The sequence below is a fragment of the Apus apus genome, chromosome 5, assembly GCF_020740795.1.
Source record: "Apus apus isolate bApuApu2 chromosome 5, bApuApu2.pri.cur, whole genome shotgun sequence".
NCBI lineage: Eukaryota > Metazoa > Chordata > Aves > Apodiformes > Apodidae > Apus > Apus apus.
Genome location: NC_067286.1, coordinates 49,727,864 through 49,746,004, shown reverse-complemented (window position 1 = coordinate 49,746,004; position 18,141 = coordinate 49,727,864). Strand labels below are relative to the sequence as shown.

The following is an 18,141-nucleotide window of genomic DNA, read 5'->3' as shown; positions in this document are numbered from 1 at the left end:
CTGTGGACAGTGGACCTGGAGTTGGAAGGGCTTCCTGCACAGCTCCTGCACTCAGTACCCATTGTCTTAATGATCCACTCTACAGCTATGCTGTAGCTTAGCTTTCTTTAATTCCTTCATGATATTTGAGACTTCTTCCTCTTGAGGTGTTACTTGTCTTTTTCATGTATATTTCATTGAGAAGACTAGTAAATGTAAGACATTTCTTTACAGCTTTCATTTTGTTAGAGAAGTTAATGAGTAGAGATGTAAAAAGGATCCAGCAACCCAAGGAGAGGAAAAAAAGTGATTCTATAAGCTTGAGTTTTGGTAAAGGGGGCTTGAGTAAGGACCTAGTTTTAGAAATGTCTTGGAAGGGGTTTATCCTTGGGAAAGCATTTGGCAAGATAGCAGTATAGATGGGAAGGGGAAGGTCGGGAGGTGACAGTGTGGAGTCATCAGTTAGAAGAGCAGGTGGGACTCTGGGGTGGACAAAAGAAACAACCAGCAATGTGTGAGAAGACCTAGGGGCAGTTTTTTAGCTAAAGGACCCCCAAAATTAGAGGGTCTAGACAGTAAATGTTTTGTTGCATTCATAAAAGGTAGAAGACAAAGAAGAGATAAATGAAGAAATAGCTATTATATGTGGAAAACATAGTGATTTTTATAGTGTTTTAATTTTTTAGGGAAAGCGTCTCCTATGCACCTTAAATTCTGACTAATTGATTTTTAGGTATCACAGAGCTCTTATGTCAAGTCAGAAATGGATAAACTGATGGGGAAAAAAAACCACAACGATACCTCAGTACATTTGGTCCTTATGTCAGCAGATGGCAACTACTTGAAGAGGCTGGTACAACTTCTCCAGCCCAATGCAGTGCAAAGAGACAAAGAGAAAAAAGATTTTCCTCACTGTGTGAGTCCAGACTAATCAGTTAGGCTAGGGCAGGAGGTGTAATCCAGGACTCTTAAATGTTGTTACAAGCAAAAAATTCAATAAACAACAGCAAGCCTGTGCTGAGGAGCCCAAGAAGAAACCACAGACACACCTACAGGGAGGTGGACCACAATAATATTTGCATTCCCTTTTCAAAAAGTGAAATTATACTGGTGAGTTTATCTGGGAGATGATCTTTGCCAAAGTGAAGAATATGATTCAGGAGACTAGTTGTCTTGGCCAGTGTTGACATCTATAAGCTGAGGAAATCAGCTGCAAGCTCTCTGTCACTCCTGAGCTCTCCTTCAGGGCTTTGCTGCATGTGGACATCTCCTCCTCCATTGCTGTTGTCCTTCTTCAACAGGCAATGGTAGCAGTTTCACAAATTAGGAGTCGGTATAGTAACTGGAGCAAAAAAATTATATGCATTTCTTTAGTGTATTCAGACTATGCAGGTCAGCATTGTTCCCTGCAAGACAGGAATGTCCATTTCAGAAAAAACAGGAGGATTACTTTGCAGTAGCAGTTCTTGTGAAGGTGTTTGCCTGACAGCAAAGGGCAGTTCATTGCACCTTATGCTACAGCTAATAGTTGCATGGTTTTTTGGTACTAGGAGTCTGTGTTTCTCTGCAATCAGTGGGCAGATAAAGATGTTTCCAGAAGTGATCAGTCTTAAACTGTTGAAAGTATAATAAGGTAAATCACTGTTCAGATGTGCCTGTTTCCACTAACTATCCTGTTGCACAGAGAGCTTGCATAGACAAGTTGGCTGGAATTAGGTGAGATGAAGACCCCTTTCTGTTGTGTTTATCTTTTGGGACCTCACAGCCACACTCAGGAAGCTGCTGTCACAGGGCACCTAGCACCTGGTGCTGCCATGTGTGCTGGCACCTCAGTCAGGAATGCAGCTCTGGTGGAGCTGTCCTTCCTCCCTCTGCCTTTTTATTGCCTTCCTGACCTAGAGGAGATGCAATGCTGGACTTGCTGCTTTGCAGCATTGAGGTTTTCAGGGAATGAGAGGCTTCTGGCTACTGAGAGTTGTTTGACAGGCCTAGCATCAAACCAGAGACTCATGCATCAACTGCACCAAAGATAGGGCCAAAGACCTAGTCTCACAGCCCAAAAGAAAACAGAAATAGAAACTGCTTTGTTGTGGATACTGCTGGAGGGCTGGCATCTTAGCAGATGATATCCATAGAAATAACAAGCGTGGATACATGCCCCTTCCAATTCAGCAGCCACTACCTTTTCTTCATGCTGCCAGCTAGAATCCTAGTGCACAGGATTTCCTCCTTGCAGCCTGCCTCCCGGTAGCTTCTCACAGGTGTTGCACAGTGTTTTGACCGCCTGGAATCCGGTGTGGGAATGCTGTTTCCTTCAGTATCTACCCAGAGTGTTTTGCAGTTGTTTAGAAAAAAAAAAAAAAAAAAAAAAAAGTACAGGGCTGTCTGAAGACTTTTTAATAGAAGAAAATAAACTTGGACTAGATGGTCTTTCGAGGTCTCTTCCAACCCCTAGGATTCTATGATAATCCAATATAAATAAAGTGGTGCGTGTGCATTCTTTTGTAACATAATTGTACATAATTGTAACAGAAATGCATACACCAGCAAAGCTTTCTAACGTAGATAAGTCTTTGCTTGTTTCTTTCTGGTGTTTAAAATACACCTAGCTTGTTTGTCTCAGAAGTTATTTCTTCTCATTGGTTTAGGGGTGAGCTCTATCCACCCCACTTTGAAAAAAAATCATCAAATGGCACCAGTCCCTGTAGTGGGCAGCAGTCTTGGTTGGTGCTCCATACACTGGTTAAACCATTATGAACAAGTGCAGAGCAGAATCCTTCAAGGCCAGAATGAGTGTTTCACAGTTAAATTTTTCCTAAATGTTTTAAGATTGCCTACAAGTCTTTAAGATGGTCCTTTGAATACACAAGATGTGTCTTAATAAAAACCTCTGTTCATTTGGTAGTGCTTCTTTCACACCACGAAGTGCAAGCTCTCAATGATAAGCAGTGTAGAAGGTAAAAATCCCCCATGTGTTAGAGAAGTTTGCTAACTTCTGCAAAGATGGTGTTAGGGCAAGGCATTACCTTCTTGTTTCCCACGTTACATGTACACTTAGGACCACTTACATTTCTCTATCCTTGTTTAAACATACTTGTTTCAGACTAAACAGTTCTTTTGACTGTTGTTATTGAAATACCGTGTTCTTATTTTTCATCCCTGATGCAGTAAGAAATGCATTGCTGTTGTATAGTTGTATATGGGAACCTGCTTTACATAATAAAGCTCAAATGAAACCAGTGGTTACCAGGTCTCTTTTGAGCTCTCAGCACAAAGGTGAACCCACAACAGAGATGGCTGGAGATGCTCAGCCACAGGCCTTGCTGACAGCCCTGCTCAGTGGTGCAGCAGCAGCGATCTTCCTCTCCTGTTAGTCAGTGTTATCCCAAGATCTTGCTGTGGTTTATAGAGCTGCATGTAATCTCTTGTGCTTCATATACATGTGAGTTGGTAAAGTATTAAAAGACAGGTAGTTATTCATGTTTCTTCTGTCATCAGTGGCATGGCCTGGAAAAGGAGCTGAATGCCCTGTTCCTCCCTGCCTTGTTCTGGGGCTCAGCTGCTGCAGGAGTCTTGCTGTACAATGGAGCCTTGATCTGGGCATCAGCTGATACTGTCAGAGCCCCTCCCAGCACATCCCCACTATGCCTCCCTACCTCAGAGGAAGTTTTGTCACTATTTCACACTCCTTGTGGGCTGCTGCTTTGTCTCTGACCCAGCATGTATAGATTGGAAGTGGTATTTACTGAAAGCGTGGGACGTGCATTTGTGTAGTCTCTCCCAGGGTTTAGCTTCCAAAAGCTCATTAAACTGATCTGGTTAAGGGCCATCAACCCTCCTGGATTAGAGCTATAAAGAGCTTCAGTGGACTCTACTCTTCTGAAATGAACTCTGTCATGCACAAGAAAAAGCTGCCTGTGTAACGTCAGTCATCATGCCCCCTACCATAAATACACTCACTGGTGCTTTTCTATTTTATTAGACAGTGTACTCAGTGTAAGACATGGAGACTGATTCTTTAACCGAGAGGAAGTAACTCACTTAAGTCAATAGGGTTACATTCAAATAAAATCAGTAAGGAGTTCAGCATTGAGCCTCAGGCTCACCTTAAGTTCCTGGATATGATCTGCATCCTGCTTCATGGAGCAAACTGGTGCTCTGTCATGAATTTCTCATGTATATTAGTTGGTAATGAGGAACCTTGGTGCTACATTAAATGTTCAAGTACATGAGGGTCCTGGTGGTCACACTTTCCTTTACTAGTCTAAGTTGTTTCTTAGCTCAGTATTTGGGAGAGTAAGCAGGAAATAAGCTGCATTTGGACCACTGGATACCTTTTTTATTTTATAGGATGGAGTTGTATTTTTACACTGGCTCTTGGTTCTGAGCTTCATTTATCACTCTGTGTACTAGGGTAATCCATATTGGTAAGAGTACTAAAATGGGAGACTTATGTCGTTTCAGAATGGCAGTGCTAACTGTCATTCCTGCATCTGACATATGAAGCATATGAAACAGCAGGTACAAACTGCTGTTTAGAGACAGTTGAATTACTTTTAATAGGGTTTCAGGTATTCACACTGAACCTGATCTTTGCTTTTGCAGATTTTGCATTGTCTCTCTTCTGGAAATGCTTTTGGGGTTTCACAGATATCAATAATTTCAATGCCAGGGTTCTGAGTGGAACCTAATTGGGGTGAAAATGCAGATAAAGTCTTCTTCGAGCTTGCCAAACAATCCCATTTCTTTTTTTCCTTGAACAAAATGGCTTTCATTCTTCCTGTAACATTGGAAACACTCCAGCCTGTAAAATGATTCCCCAAGTTTTGGTACAGCTTCAGTGCTTTAAGGAATAAATGTTGTCGTTTCAATCAAAGCAAGTAAAGCAGATTTTCACAGAGTCACAGAATGGTAGGGGTTGGAAGTGACCTCTGGAGATGATCTAGTCCAACCACCCTGCCAGAGCAGGACCACCTAGGGCACGTCACTCAGAAATGCATCCAGATGGGTCTTGATAGTCTCCAGAGAAGGAGACTCCACAGCCTCTCTGGGGAGCCTGTTCCAATGCTCTGTCACTCTCACAGCAAAGAAGTTCTTTGTCATGTTAAGGTGGAACTTCCTGTGCTCTAGTTTGCATACATTGCCCCTTGTCCTATCACAGGGCATGACTGAAAAGAGATTGGCCCCTCCTTCTTGACACCCACCCTTCAGATATTTATAGACATTAATAAGATCCCCTCTTAGTCTTCTCTAGACTAAAAAGCCCCAGGTCTCTCCACCTTTCCTCATAAGACAGGTGTTCCAGTCCCTCAATCATGCTCCTTAGCCCTCTGTCAGACTCTCTGTTCTCCATGCTTTGTCATTACTTATCAGAGAATTTTTCCTAAGATTCTTCTTTATACACAGTCTAAGAAGCACCAGAAGATTTATTTCCTTCTCCTGGAAAGTTGGTCCATTTGCTTCCTTTTCTTGTGGTCAGGTGTGCCAGAATGCCCCTTTAGGAGCCTTTGCATGTGGCACTACTGAAAAGCCATAGAGGAGGATGGGCTGCATTTGGTGGATAGTCCAGACTCTTGGGTAATCCTGTCAAACTGCAGGGAGTAGTCTTTAGTTTCTGTGGACAGTAAGTGTGTAAACTTAGCCAAAGTGCTGCATTTTTCAAACACCCAAAGTCATGTGTTTTGATAATTGTAGTTGAGCTTGTTATTTCAAATTCAACTGCAAAGCTTGCTATCCTGTGCAAGATGGTGGGTAACTGCCCTTACCTGTTGAAAAATGAGTCTGTTTGATGATGACCACACATCTCCCAGCCTATATTCTGTTTCCTGAATGAGGTAATCTTTCACCTCTTAACTTGTAACAGTGCTGTGAGCTCATTTTGTCAGACTGTGTCAATGAACGTGTTTCACCACAGGTCTATTTGAACTGAAGGCATGTCTGTAGCTGTACCTGTCTATTGCCAGGTACTCCATCACCATGAGTAAGCTGAATGCTTGTTTGCAAAACCTGCTTTTTTTGAACCAGAGCACCCAAGAGATGAAGCACATTCCTTTCTTAGGAATCAGAAAGGAGCATTCTGCTCACTGAGCAAAGTGAACATAAGATGAAAGTCTAGATCTAAAAGGTAAGAGAGGAATCTGTATAGACTAGCTTGGTGAAATTATTGTCTCTGAAGAGGAGTTCACGTGGAGGAAAAAACTCTGTCAGGTTGGCTTTACTTTGGCTTTTGCCTTTATTTTTTCTTTATCTTTTATAATTTCTCTCAAATCTAAGATGAATTAATCATGTTCAAAATCCATAATTAGCACTCCTAAACTGCATGGACATGGTGACTTCTTGAGAATGTAAAAATATTTTTAAATTTATATTCAATTGTGATATTTCCTCACTTGCTGCCCAGATGCTTCAAAATCACTACTTTATTGGAGTTGAAGACTGGTCCTCTGCAGATGTTCCATTTAATATAGCTATTCAGTGCTCAATTCCTTCTATGTCAAAACTAGGGTAAGGTTAAAATCGTGCCCTCAAAGCTGAGTCTGCTCTGCCCTCTTGTGTCTTTGGAATGTACTGCCAAGGGGTCCCCAAATACAGCCGTTTTATCACGAGAACTGGAATTTCCCCCCCACAGACTTTAAAAGTAAGACGCAGACACATGGGTGTTCAGCTATGGTTTGATTTTTCGATGATGAGTACAGATCGACATATGTCTGAATTCAGTCTGTTCTGCCAATATTCCTCATGCACACGCATGTCTGAGGGGAAGGGAAAACACATTGAAACTATTTTAATGCAGTTCACAAAAGCCAGAATAACCCTGATGGAAAACTCTGTAAAGCTGTGGGTTTTATGAATGAAGGTGTGGGGTTTATGAAGCATTAACTGAAAAATTGTCTCCCAGAGGAAGGAGTGAGGAAAGGATTCTTCCAGATGATAAGAGACTGGGCTGCTGTGAAGTTGTGGGTTGTCTTAAGCTTGGCTGACTCCTTGACGTACCAACTTTTGACCCTAGAAGAAGTGACAGTCCAAAGCTATGAGTTTACAGTGATTAAAGGGATTCTGAAGGGCAGAAAAAGCCCCAATCATGTAGTGATTTAAATTAAGATATCTTCAAAATAAGGTTCAGCTGCATGCTTAAAAAGGAACCTGCCAGTTTCTTTGTGTGGCTGATTGGTTTTTTTTCGTTGAAAATGAATTTAGGAGGCAGGGGTGAGCTGGAAGTTCAGATTTCCTCCCATTATTGTATTAGGAGAAAAAGACGTTGCCCTGACTGTGCATCCTCTCTATCCCCCCAGGAGCAGAGTGCAGCAGTGCAAGCTGGTGGAAGCAGTTTACTGAAAATACAATTATTTTTCAAGGGGCTTAAGTGTTTTCAAGTCATGGAGCCAACTATTCTATTTAAAAAATGAGATTTCTCCAAGTAGGAATGTTAGAGTTTGATACGATCCTGCTTTAAATCTTTCATAGAACTTAAGGCTTAACATTTGCTCCGTGAGTGCTGGATAATGACTGACCTGAGCCAGTCCTGATTTTGACATAGATGTTTTCTCCTTATCTTAGTGGATGTTTACAGCAGAGACAGCACTTTTCAGGAGCAGCTTTGTAATTTCTCTGCAGAGAGCATTGTGGGATATGGAGGTCATGCATACCGTTTCTTCAGAAATAATCCTGGAAGCCTTTCCAGAAAGCAGCCCAAGCACAAGCTGTGCTCCATTTGTAATTGCTAAGTGGAATTAGGGGATCACACACTCAAGTGCTTTGGAACAAGTCTGTTGCACACCAGGGGACTCTTGGTCTCCTCTTGTGCTCCTTTGACAAACTATGTCCTCACTCCACCTGTTCCAGAAATCCATGGTACCGTGGTACCTTCTGTGTGTAAACAGGGAAGAAGATGCTGCTCACAAGACAATACTGAGCCTGGTCAGGAGACAGTATATTCTTGACACACTTTTTTGTTATGTTTTTCCACTAACAATCTCTGGATTTTGGTTGCTGATGCTCAAACTGAAGCTTCAAACTATGGAGGTAGTTTGTTCAGCTCTTGTAATGACGACAGTAACATCAAAAAGTATTTTTCCTCAAACCTTCCTGAATCCAGCTCCAGAAATCCCCACCTGGCCAAGGCCAAGCCTCTCCCCACTTTGCAAATGGGAATGTACAAATAGGGCATACTTGGTGATTTAGTCATGATCTCTTGGCAAAGGTTGGTGGTGCTGGGAATAAATACTTGTTCTTCAGCCTGTCTGCTCTGCTTCCTATCCCTAGATTAGGTAGTTGAAGGTTGGTGAATTACTAGGTAGGGAGACATGTTGAGACCGTAAATCTGAAGTGTAATAGGCGTTGGGCTCCCCAGAGTTGTTTTTCCTAGCCACAAATTTTGAGCTGTCATCACAGAAAATCTCTGACTGTGAACTCTGTTTTTAAACTCCTTTTCTGAAGACAAAAGAAATGCTGTTTGTTGATCTATGAATGCAGAGCATTTGGCCTGTGATTTATTATTTGTTGTCTTACCTCTCCAAAATATTAAGGACCAAAGAAATCTGAATAGGAAACTATTTTATCGTTCATCTGTCCTTATGGTTTATTTTTCCCCACAGTGACCCAGAGCTGCCCTCTGTGTCAGTACAATGCAAGGACCACCTGTCTCCACTGAAAACCATCCAAGACCTGTCCTGTACAGCCCTGTCACAGGGATTTCCATCTGGGGACAGCCATATATTTATTTTTCCTCTGTTTTGGCTACCTGCTGTATGGGAGTGTGTGTTCAGTGTTGAATTTCTTGTGCCTTCTTCCTTTTGGGGGTTTGGATATCCTGTAACTGTTTGGCAGTCTGTCTGCAGGTCTCCAGTGGTACATGGGCCCTGGGCAGAGGACCACTGCTCAACATCTCTCACTAAAGCAAGTCCCAAGAATAAAAATTTCTGTGATTCTCACTGCCAGAAAACTTTTTTCCCCAGCCAGTATTTTTGTCTGCATCTTCTCCATCTTCTTCTGTGATTACTGTTTAACCTCATGGGGAATAATTCCCACTGTGGCACCAACACTCTTTCTCCTATCTGTTGTTGGTTAGTCCCATTACTCATCCTGTAATCTGTCCTTTATCAGTCATATTTTCCACCTTCATAATAACACTGTTGTCCCTTGGGAACGGAATGGGAAAAATCTCACCCCAGGCATGCCAGAGTTGACCACCCCAATGCTGTACAGAGGAAGGTGATGGCTGCCTTGCAACCTGTTAGTGCCAGCTTCTCTGCTGTCTTCAGAGGCCCCCTGCTTCCCCTGTGCTTGCAGTGAGCAAGAGCCCAGTCGTGATCTCTGTTGAGAGGTGATGGACGGATAATAGAGTGTCAGTAGCAGTGAAAGAACTGAAGTAACAGTTGAAAAAAAGACCAGTGTAGAGAAGAAATGGGGATGGGGGTGAAAAAAAATGCAGAAAGTATGAAAGAGGAGAGAGAGAGCTCCTTGAGATCAGGTATCTTGAAGAAAAGGGGGAGTAATTTAAGGAAAATATAGAAAGGAGACACCACAAAGTTTGTGCCAAAGCATACAATAAAAATTAGGACAAAGACGTGGGTGGAACACAGTGACAGCATCTTGACTTTTAAATTTAATTATGATATGTTGTTTCTAACAACAGAAATGCTACAGATACTTTTGATACTTGTCTGAAGTATCATCTGAGAGATGAACCCTATCCTGATCCTAAGAGTCTTTCCTCGCTGCTTTTAAGTTGACAGCTCTGGACTTGACATGGTCCACCTGGAGTCCTGGCTGTGTTTCAGAGGCAGGTCTCTGTAAGACTACCAGGCACTTGGAAAAGAAAGAAATAGCACTCTCCAGGTGTGCCCTACAGAAATGTACAGCCTCTTATATCACAGCAGTCTTTTGACTTACGGAGAGATTTTTCCTGTTGGTATCTTTGGTTCAGTAAAGGCTGCAGGAAGACAGGGTTAATAGTTGCAGTTAACTGTTCATGGTGTGATTCAATGCACGCACCCACAGGGAGGGAGGAAGTGCCTGCGTTTTCGTTTCAGATCAAAAGTGGAAAGCATAGAAATCACATTTGTAATAATCTCTTGGAAGCTAAGGGCACTTGTGTGTAGCAAAGGATGAAAGGTGAGGCAGAGAATTTTGCAAACTTTCTGTTTTAGAAGAAGTATCTTCTAGTCAGCACTATCTGAACACACAGCTCAGAGCTGAGTACTGATGGCAGAAGAGCAACAGGGTTGTCTCCTTCCATAGTTTCTGGGTTGTATCAGATCTGTGTCCTGACACACATAGTCACTTCTGCTATGGGTGGACAGCTAATGCAGCTCCATGGGAGCTCTGGCATGCCATAAGTGTGACCTCATACGTTGATAGAGCTCAGACTGCTTTTATAGAAGTGCTTCATCCTCACCAGGGTGCTCTGATGCAAATGAGAATATTCCTTGGTTTTAGACTGGATGATTAAGCTGTAGTGTCAATAGGAAGGGTCAGCAGTGAGGCCAGACTCATGTAGTCCACTCTCACCTCTAGACTGTTACGTATATTTGTTTGGAGATGTATTGTTGTCCTTTTTGGCAATGGCTTCCCATGGTGACCAGTCACTATTGGTTTGCAAAGAATCAGTGACGGTGACCAAGAGTCCAGGGCCTGACCACAAATCAGTAAGATCCTGCTAAAGCAGCTTACCTTGGCAGGAGGAGAGGGGGAGTGTTCAAAGTACCACTGGCTGTTCATTTGCACTTTGTGGATTGTGTGGTGTAGTTTCATGCTGGTGTAAAGCAGTACTGAGACTGAGTACTGAGTTGAGTGTCCTCAACTATTTAATTAGGTCTATCCTGGACCTCAGTGCAGGGAAGGTGTGCTGAGACTGCTGTCCCTCTGATAGCAGGAGCTTGGTGATGAGAGAAAGCTTCAGGAGGTGTGTGTCACCCTGGGAAGGAGGAGAGGATCACCACTGGCAGCTGGAGGACTTTTTTAAAAACCTGCAGCTACCTTCAGAATTGCAGTGTGTGCAGTTATACTCAGAGCAGGAGCTTTCTAGCTGTAGGCCATACTGAAATATTGTGTTCAGCAACGCTTTGTTTGTCCTCAGGTCTGGCTGTGAATTAATGGTCTGTTTTAGGGGCTTCAGTGGGCTAGAATTGCATTCTTGGTGGAGACAATGCCAGTGCTGTGCGGTATCAGCAGGAGCACTTTGGGATGCTAAGAGGCTTCTTCTAATTATTGTTGATCCAAGCGGTCTTTTCTAAATACACAGTAAAAATATAATTGCTGTTTGCCTCTTCCTTCATCTCCCCATGCAAGCGTCATGTATTCAGCAGGAATGTTCAATCTTCCTTTCTCCCGGTGCTGTTTGCATGGAAGAGAAATGGATGGAAGTGAGATGGAACCAAACTTCCCTCTGCATCTGCACTCTGAAGGCAAAGTTATTTGTGAGCCTTAAGCATATGGGTAGGAGGCATGCCAAGCCAAAGTTGTTCCCAAGCATCTGTAAACTAAATCTGATTCCTTTAATTCATCCAACTATGGAACTTTAGTTCTGGCAAAGACTTGTAAATATTACAGTACCTGTCACTTTTGGATGCTGTTTTTTGTTTTCATAGGAGCAAACTGAAAGCTTTGAAGTCTGGAATGTTTTGTTTAGCTTTGTAGAGGTTGACCTCAAAGCATCAATCTTTCTGCTCCTTTTAGAATATATGAAAATAGTCTTTTCTCAGAAAACTTGTAGCAACAGTATTGCTAGTGGCCGAAGTTCTCAGATATTCTCAGTTGAAGCATGTATTGAGATAGGTATACCAATATAACCTCTGTTATTTTCAGTGATTCCGTTTTCTCCTCTCTGTGAGGGAACATGCATAAACTTATATTTATAATGAAGTGAAAATTATTAATCTGAACAATAGTTACAAAGTGGTTTCTGGATGCATGGCTCTTTCACAGTATATAGTTAGTTTTGCTGGAGTTTTAGTTTACACGTGCTTTTCAGCTTCTGCACCATCTGCACAGCACAGCTTCCACCTGTTGCGGTTCTCTGCTTGCCAGGAAAATTGTGGATGGTAACAACAGTCACGTGTTGCTTATTTTCAAGACAAGTTGCTGGTTGATACAAAGCTCTGTCTTGAGTTTGCTAGATACAGATGCTCCCATCATTTGTGCTGGTCACCAGTTGCTTCTTGGAGGAAGGTGTCATGCTGTTTCTCTAGAAATAAGTCTTAGAAGTGAGTTTGGAGCACCCATTCTGAACTGTGGTTCAGTATTTTGCAGGCAACCCGAGTTGTAACTAATTTATGTCTCCAAAGTTAACCTGACCATAGCTAAAACTCCACGGAGGCAGTACTTTTGAGACCATGCTCACTGAGGAGTTAATTTGGATAGTCAATCTTCTTTGGGTGATGTTCTTGTTTTGACCCTCTCAATGTGCTCACAGCTTTTGTCTGAAAGTCTTGGGGCCTGCTGACCTGTCGCAGAGCCATGGCTGAAGCCAAGGTTCTCTTTGGATTTGAAATTGCAGCCTGAGGTTTATTCTCAAGTACTGTGTGTCCTACAGTGCTTTCCCCCTTTCCTGCCGCATTCCCAAGTTCTCCTGCAGTGAACAGGTTGTGAATCCTAGAGCAATTCAACCTAATGAATCTCTTAAGAGGGCTGGGTCCAGCCTTCCTGCAGCCACAAGTGAACAAGGACAACATCAGCAGAAACACCTTTTAACAGACCTACTCTGTTACATTTTACCTTGGTTTCCTGTGTTTTTTCTCTTTAACCCAAGTCCACTGAGCAGTCTTGCCAAAGTGTCTCAGTGTCTCTATGATTCTCTGACTGGCTTTGCCAGACCAAATGATCACTGCTCTCCCAGTGGAGAGTTGGATGTACTGTATGGTTGGCACCTCAGCCGAAGTAAATCCACAGTGACATTGGCTGCCTGAAAGGCCTTACAGTAATGAAGGCTTTGAGACTGCCCAGTCCAGCCATACTTGCTGACCATTCAGGTGCTTGTAAACTGCTTTAGAAAATTACACTTGAAGGTAGAATGTCACGGGCTAAGATTCCAGTTGCTTTTCACCTCACTGGTTAAGTCACTGGTTAAGCAACTACATATTCCCAAGCAGTTGATAATTTTGGCTGCCTAACTGTGAAAATATAGAGTTTATATTTCCATTTAGATTATCTGAAAAATGGGCTTTTCATCTTCTGAAGCATATTCAGAAACCCAAATCAATGCTTTAATATCCACTGTTACAGTAAAGCTGTCTGTGGTGAGAGCTAGTAATGATGCAGCTGAGTGTCTAAACCCCTCATCTTCATTTGATTCTTTTTTTTGGTCTTGCAGATGAGAGGATCTGTTCACCACCCTTTATGGAGCTGACAAGTGCCTGTGGAGAAGATACTTTGCAGCTTATAGAGAAGAATGGACTGGCATTCCCATTCAGTATGTACATGGGCTTTTCCTTGGTGCTTTTAGTAGGTTCTTAATACTGCACATGCCCCCTGTCCCCTACACTGTAGGAGCATGGGTTTCATTGCCAAAGTGCCAGGGATGTTAAAACCTTCCTGAAACAAATGCTCTGAAGCAGTCTGCTTGGAATGTGGAATAATCCCCCCTCCCCCATCAGCTTTTACTTTGCCTGTTATTGATGATCCTTACTTTAAACATCTCACCCCAATAAACATGCATTCCTGGGAAATGCTAATCGTTGTAACAAATTTAGCCTCTTGCGCTGAACTTGTGCACAGGTTTCTCCTGCCAGCTGCATTCATTATTTTTCTTGAGAAAATCCTTTCCTTGATGACTGCTTCCTTTTTTCACCCATCCATACCTTCCCCTGATACAGGTGACAAATACAATCTTAGAGGGTAGAAGAAAGAGTGTAAATATTACCATAGATATCAGGCTCTAAGGGTCTACAGCCTCAAACAGCTACTATGAACTGTTTGTGCTTTGTAACAAGTTTTACTGAGGGGCTTGTGCTTTTTTTCATTCCTTTATTTGATTCCTTGCAATCTAAAGTGAGCAGAATTGGTTAATCAGTGTTTGTTCCCTTGGTGCTTGCCACATTTGTGAAGTTCAGAGGTAAAGTCATGTGGAAAAAGCGTGGTTTTCCTTCCCTGTCATGGCTCTTCCAAATGAGGCAGCTCTCCTGGAGCTAGATTGTGAAGCAGTAATTTCAAGCCCACTGAATGGCTTTGACTCCCCTTCCTCACCCATGCACACTGCCCTCTTGGTACGGCTGGCTTGTGCTCATTAGTCAGCAGCACAGCCCATCTATTCAGAAGGCTTGAATCAGCCCCTCTAAATGATGATGAAATATAAAAAAAAAAACCATAGAAAATCAACATAACATGGTCTAAGTCTTGTCCTGTCCACCCCCTCACAACTTGCAAGTTTTCGTCTCCTCTGCTTAACATATAAATAACATCAGCTCTAGTCATTGTGTGGGTCCCAGGGTCTTCAGCTCCTCTCTGGTTTCATAACAGCAGGAGCATGTTGTTTCTTTCTGGTTTTATGGTGGAGGTGGGAACCAGGATATACAGAGCAGATAAGGAATATGAAGGAGAATGAGGAGCTGCTGGGCTCTTTCTACTTTTTTTGTCTAAGGTTGCCTGTGAGAAATATGTTGTATCTTAGTTTGGTTCAGTCCATTTAGTTTCTCCTCCCCAAAACCAGGGAGGTAGGAGAGAAAGTTGGTTTCCAGTGTGTCCCAGTTCCCTTGTTTTCAGGACAGTAGTGTTTTGTGGTACCTGTAAAGTAGTTCCAGCCTAAAGAAAAATTACCAACTTGTGAAGATGCCCCCTGAGTAGGCAGGATGTCAATACCAGTACTAGTACAAACTTCTTAGCTGATGCTTTGCACCTCTGTCCTGTCCCAGTAATGACCTCTGCTTGCACCTTAGTTACAGGGAAAAGTTGAGATAGGGCTTGGAGCAAGCCAGGCTTTGCAGTGATTGAAGGCACTCTTCTAGCAGAGACTGTCACTGGTACCTGGTACAGTCATTGCCTTGGTCTGGTGAACTCCAGAGTTTGAAAGTGTGGGTGGGAATGAGTTTTTAAGGGCTTTGTTTGTCCTGTTTCAGTGATCCATTGTTTTTTCTTTTTTGTTTACCCAGTCTGTAAAACCAGAGTGGCCCATGGAACCAACTCTCACGAGGTGAGTTAAAAACCTCTGCAGTGTTATCCCGCTACTTTCAGTCCCCCCACGGTGGTTTGGCTGGTGCTTTCCGGTCCTGTAGGGGGCAGAATGAGGGCTATGCCCAAATGACTTCTCTTCCCCCACCTCTCCCTTGTGTTTAATAACACTATTATTTTTCCAGATTTATCTGAAGTTAAATATTACTTTAACCTCTTGACATGGAAGTTCTTTTTAGGAGTTTCTACCTTTTGTCATATAGTAGCTTCTAGCAGTTTGTTGCCTCCATTCTGCTCTGTCTGCAAGGAACCTCCTTCAGTGTCTCCTTTGGTGGGAGGTTACACTAACTGGGGTTTTCACCCCACCACGTTTCTCTTCCAGCACGCATGTGATGCAGGTGATAAATGGTTTTGTGCCACAGATGAAGCAGGAGTGAAGGCCAGCTGGTTCCTCTCCTTGAGGGGAAGGAAACTGCAAATAGAGATTATTTCTAGACATGTTCAGTTACAGTAACACGGCTGGAGCTGTGGGAAGAAGAGGACTGATTGAACTATCTGCTTTCCCTCCTTCCAGTAAGGCAGTTGCAGTTAAAATGGCTGTGTATTCCTGGAAGGAGTGCATTCCCTATGAGCATAGCTTCCTCCAAATTTAGGCGAGCTGAGTCCTGTTTTAATTCTTTTCCATTTGTGCTTCCTGCCTTCCTGGTTACTGCAGCTCAGTTTTGAGAATCCAGACCTCACTGCTGGCTCTTGCAATTCTTGGCTTCCTTTGTTAACAACGTGGTTGTCGGTCCAGGTTTCGCAGCTGCTCCTGAAATGTGCAGTATGTTGCTGCAGTGTCTCTGAGAGGTGAAGGCCCTGAAGTAAAATGTAAATGTAGACAAGCAGAATACCTACTGCTGAAATCCTGAGTGACCAGCACTTCCTTTTAAAAATGCAGCTACATTTTTCATGCAGGCCTTAGCCTGGATCATTTTACAAGCATGACATACAGTCCTATTAGTTTGCTGGAGCAGCTGCTACAGATTTTTGCCATGATTCCTGAGAACACTTGGGGACTGGGTTGTGAATTAACTTAAGACTCCAGCTTCCCTGTTGACTTTTCTATTGAAGGTTCCTCTGCAGCTGAAGCCTGAAATGCATGAACTTTTCAATACTTGCTGACTCAGGCTTAGACATCATTTCGCTACTAAATCTTTCCTTGCTGTTCCTTCATACAGTGCAGCCTCCTGCCAGAATGTCATTATCTGAGCAAAATTAGACTAAATAATACAGTTGTAGGTTCCACTTTATCATAGGAACTTATTGCTAGACCCTAGGAGGACCCCTGGAAAAAAGCCTGAACTCTTGCATGGTACTGTACATAGTAGTAGTAGTCAGTTTTTGAGTTGCTAAGTTCTTAGGAGTGATCCAAAAGTGTCTTTATGATCAGAGAGAAACTGTCATGTAATTGCTATTTTATGGTCAATGATGGCAAGGAAAGCATAGAATAAATACTTTGCTTATAGTGCACTGTCTAAAAGATGGAGTGTAGGTCTGGAAGCAAGAAATTGTTGCTTTTTATCAGTGACTCCTTCTTTGGCTTTTGGTAAATTGCTTCATTTTCTGTAGTGGTATTCCCACTGCACAACTGACACTGGAACTAGAACACACCCTTACCAAAAACCTGCTTTTCTTCTTAAGGTGACTTTTTGGAAAGTTCAAGTACTGTCTCACAGGGGCAGCTGATGGAGCAGCCTTGAGTTTGGGTTTGGTGCCCACCAAGGCTGGCAGACTGTATTTTTTCACAAGGCTGTGAAAACAAGCTAGTTAAGCCAAGGTGCTGTTAGTTAGTCTTCTTATAGTGTTCCACACTTCTGCATGGCCTTTACACTAGAAGCTGGTATCAGCCACCTCTGCACTGTTTGTTAGACTTGAACAGAGATGATGCCTGAAGGTTGTCCTTCCCAGCTGCCAGTGGGTCAGAACATAACTGACTTTTGGTAAAGCTGCCATGAGACACCACTGAGACATATAACCTGAAGAAGTGACTCTTTTTCTCAGTGTTGAGTAGACAGGAATGAAAAGCCAGGGAATCACTGTGGGTTTTGAGACTGAATTCCTTAAAGACACTGTCAGTAAGAATTCTTGGTGCCAGATGTTTTATTTTGCCTTCAAAAGAGCTCTGCATGTATAATGAGGAATGCTATTTGGAAATTATGATATAAAGTGTTCCCAAGTTATTGCCAGACAGCAGGCCTGTGCTAATGACAAAGAGCAAGTGCACCCTGCAGGTGAATTCTTGGAGTTGTGTTCATGCATGCTAAAAACCATAAGACATCACAGTCAGCCAGTATAACGCAACCCCATGGCAGTTGTGTAGGTTGTGGCTAGTCCATGGGGCTGTTGGCACAGAGCTTTGCAGAAGAGAAGTTTCACGTGGTTTCCCGTAGCCTGGCTCAGTTCAGTGCTGAAAAGATACTCTGGGTTTCCAAACTTCTAAAATAGGATGACAAGTTCCTGCTCATCTTATGGAGTGGTTTATGGGGATTAATTAGCTAATACTTGAAGAGAACACTAGAGGAACAGCACAGTTCTTGCCAGTACAACGTAGGTACTCTAATGCCAGCAGTCTACACAGGAGGAGGAGAAGGAAAGCAGTTTTTCTTGCCACTAGAGAGAGACAAATGAGGTGTGGTGGTGGTGTTGGTGTGAATGATCTTGATGGATAATTCTGCTGGTTAGACTAGGTTTCTTTCAGAGGTTGTTACCACTCACAGATTCACTCTGTCAGATAAATAGCATCTTGTATAATAAAGGCAGAGTAAGAATATCTGGTGCAAGTAGGTATTGACTGTATACATTTACTTCAACTCAGAAAATGTTAATCTACTGAGTCGTTGTGCGTATGTGCAGACAATTATGTGATCTTACGTGATCTACCAGATAAGGAGGAGTAAGGACAAAAATTAACTCAGATTTTAACTGTGAATATATAACCAGTACATAATTTACCTTTTTTTTTCCTGAACAACAAAACCAATTATATTTACTATCTTTATCACAGGAACAAACTAAGTT

General features: G+C 42.6%; 1 protein-coding gene across 3 annotated transcripts in view; it reads left to right on the top strand.

Moving 5' to 3' along the window:
• ITPK1 (inositol-tetrakisphosphate 1-kinase) overlaps positions 1–18,141 on the top strand; it is a 158,245-nt gene that overhangs the window by 121,865 nt on the left and 18,239 nt on the right. For all 3 annotated transcript variants that reach the window (XM_051620286.1, XM_051620287.1, XM_051620285.1), the window contains 2 exons: positions 13,289–13,387; positions 15,063–15,103. In XM_051620286.1, coding sequence (XP_051476246.1) covers positions 13,289–13,387; positions 15,063–15,103 — 140 coding nt within the window. The remainder of the gene's footprint in view (positions 1–13,288; positions 13,388–15,062; positions 15,104–18,141) is intronic.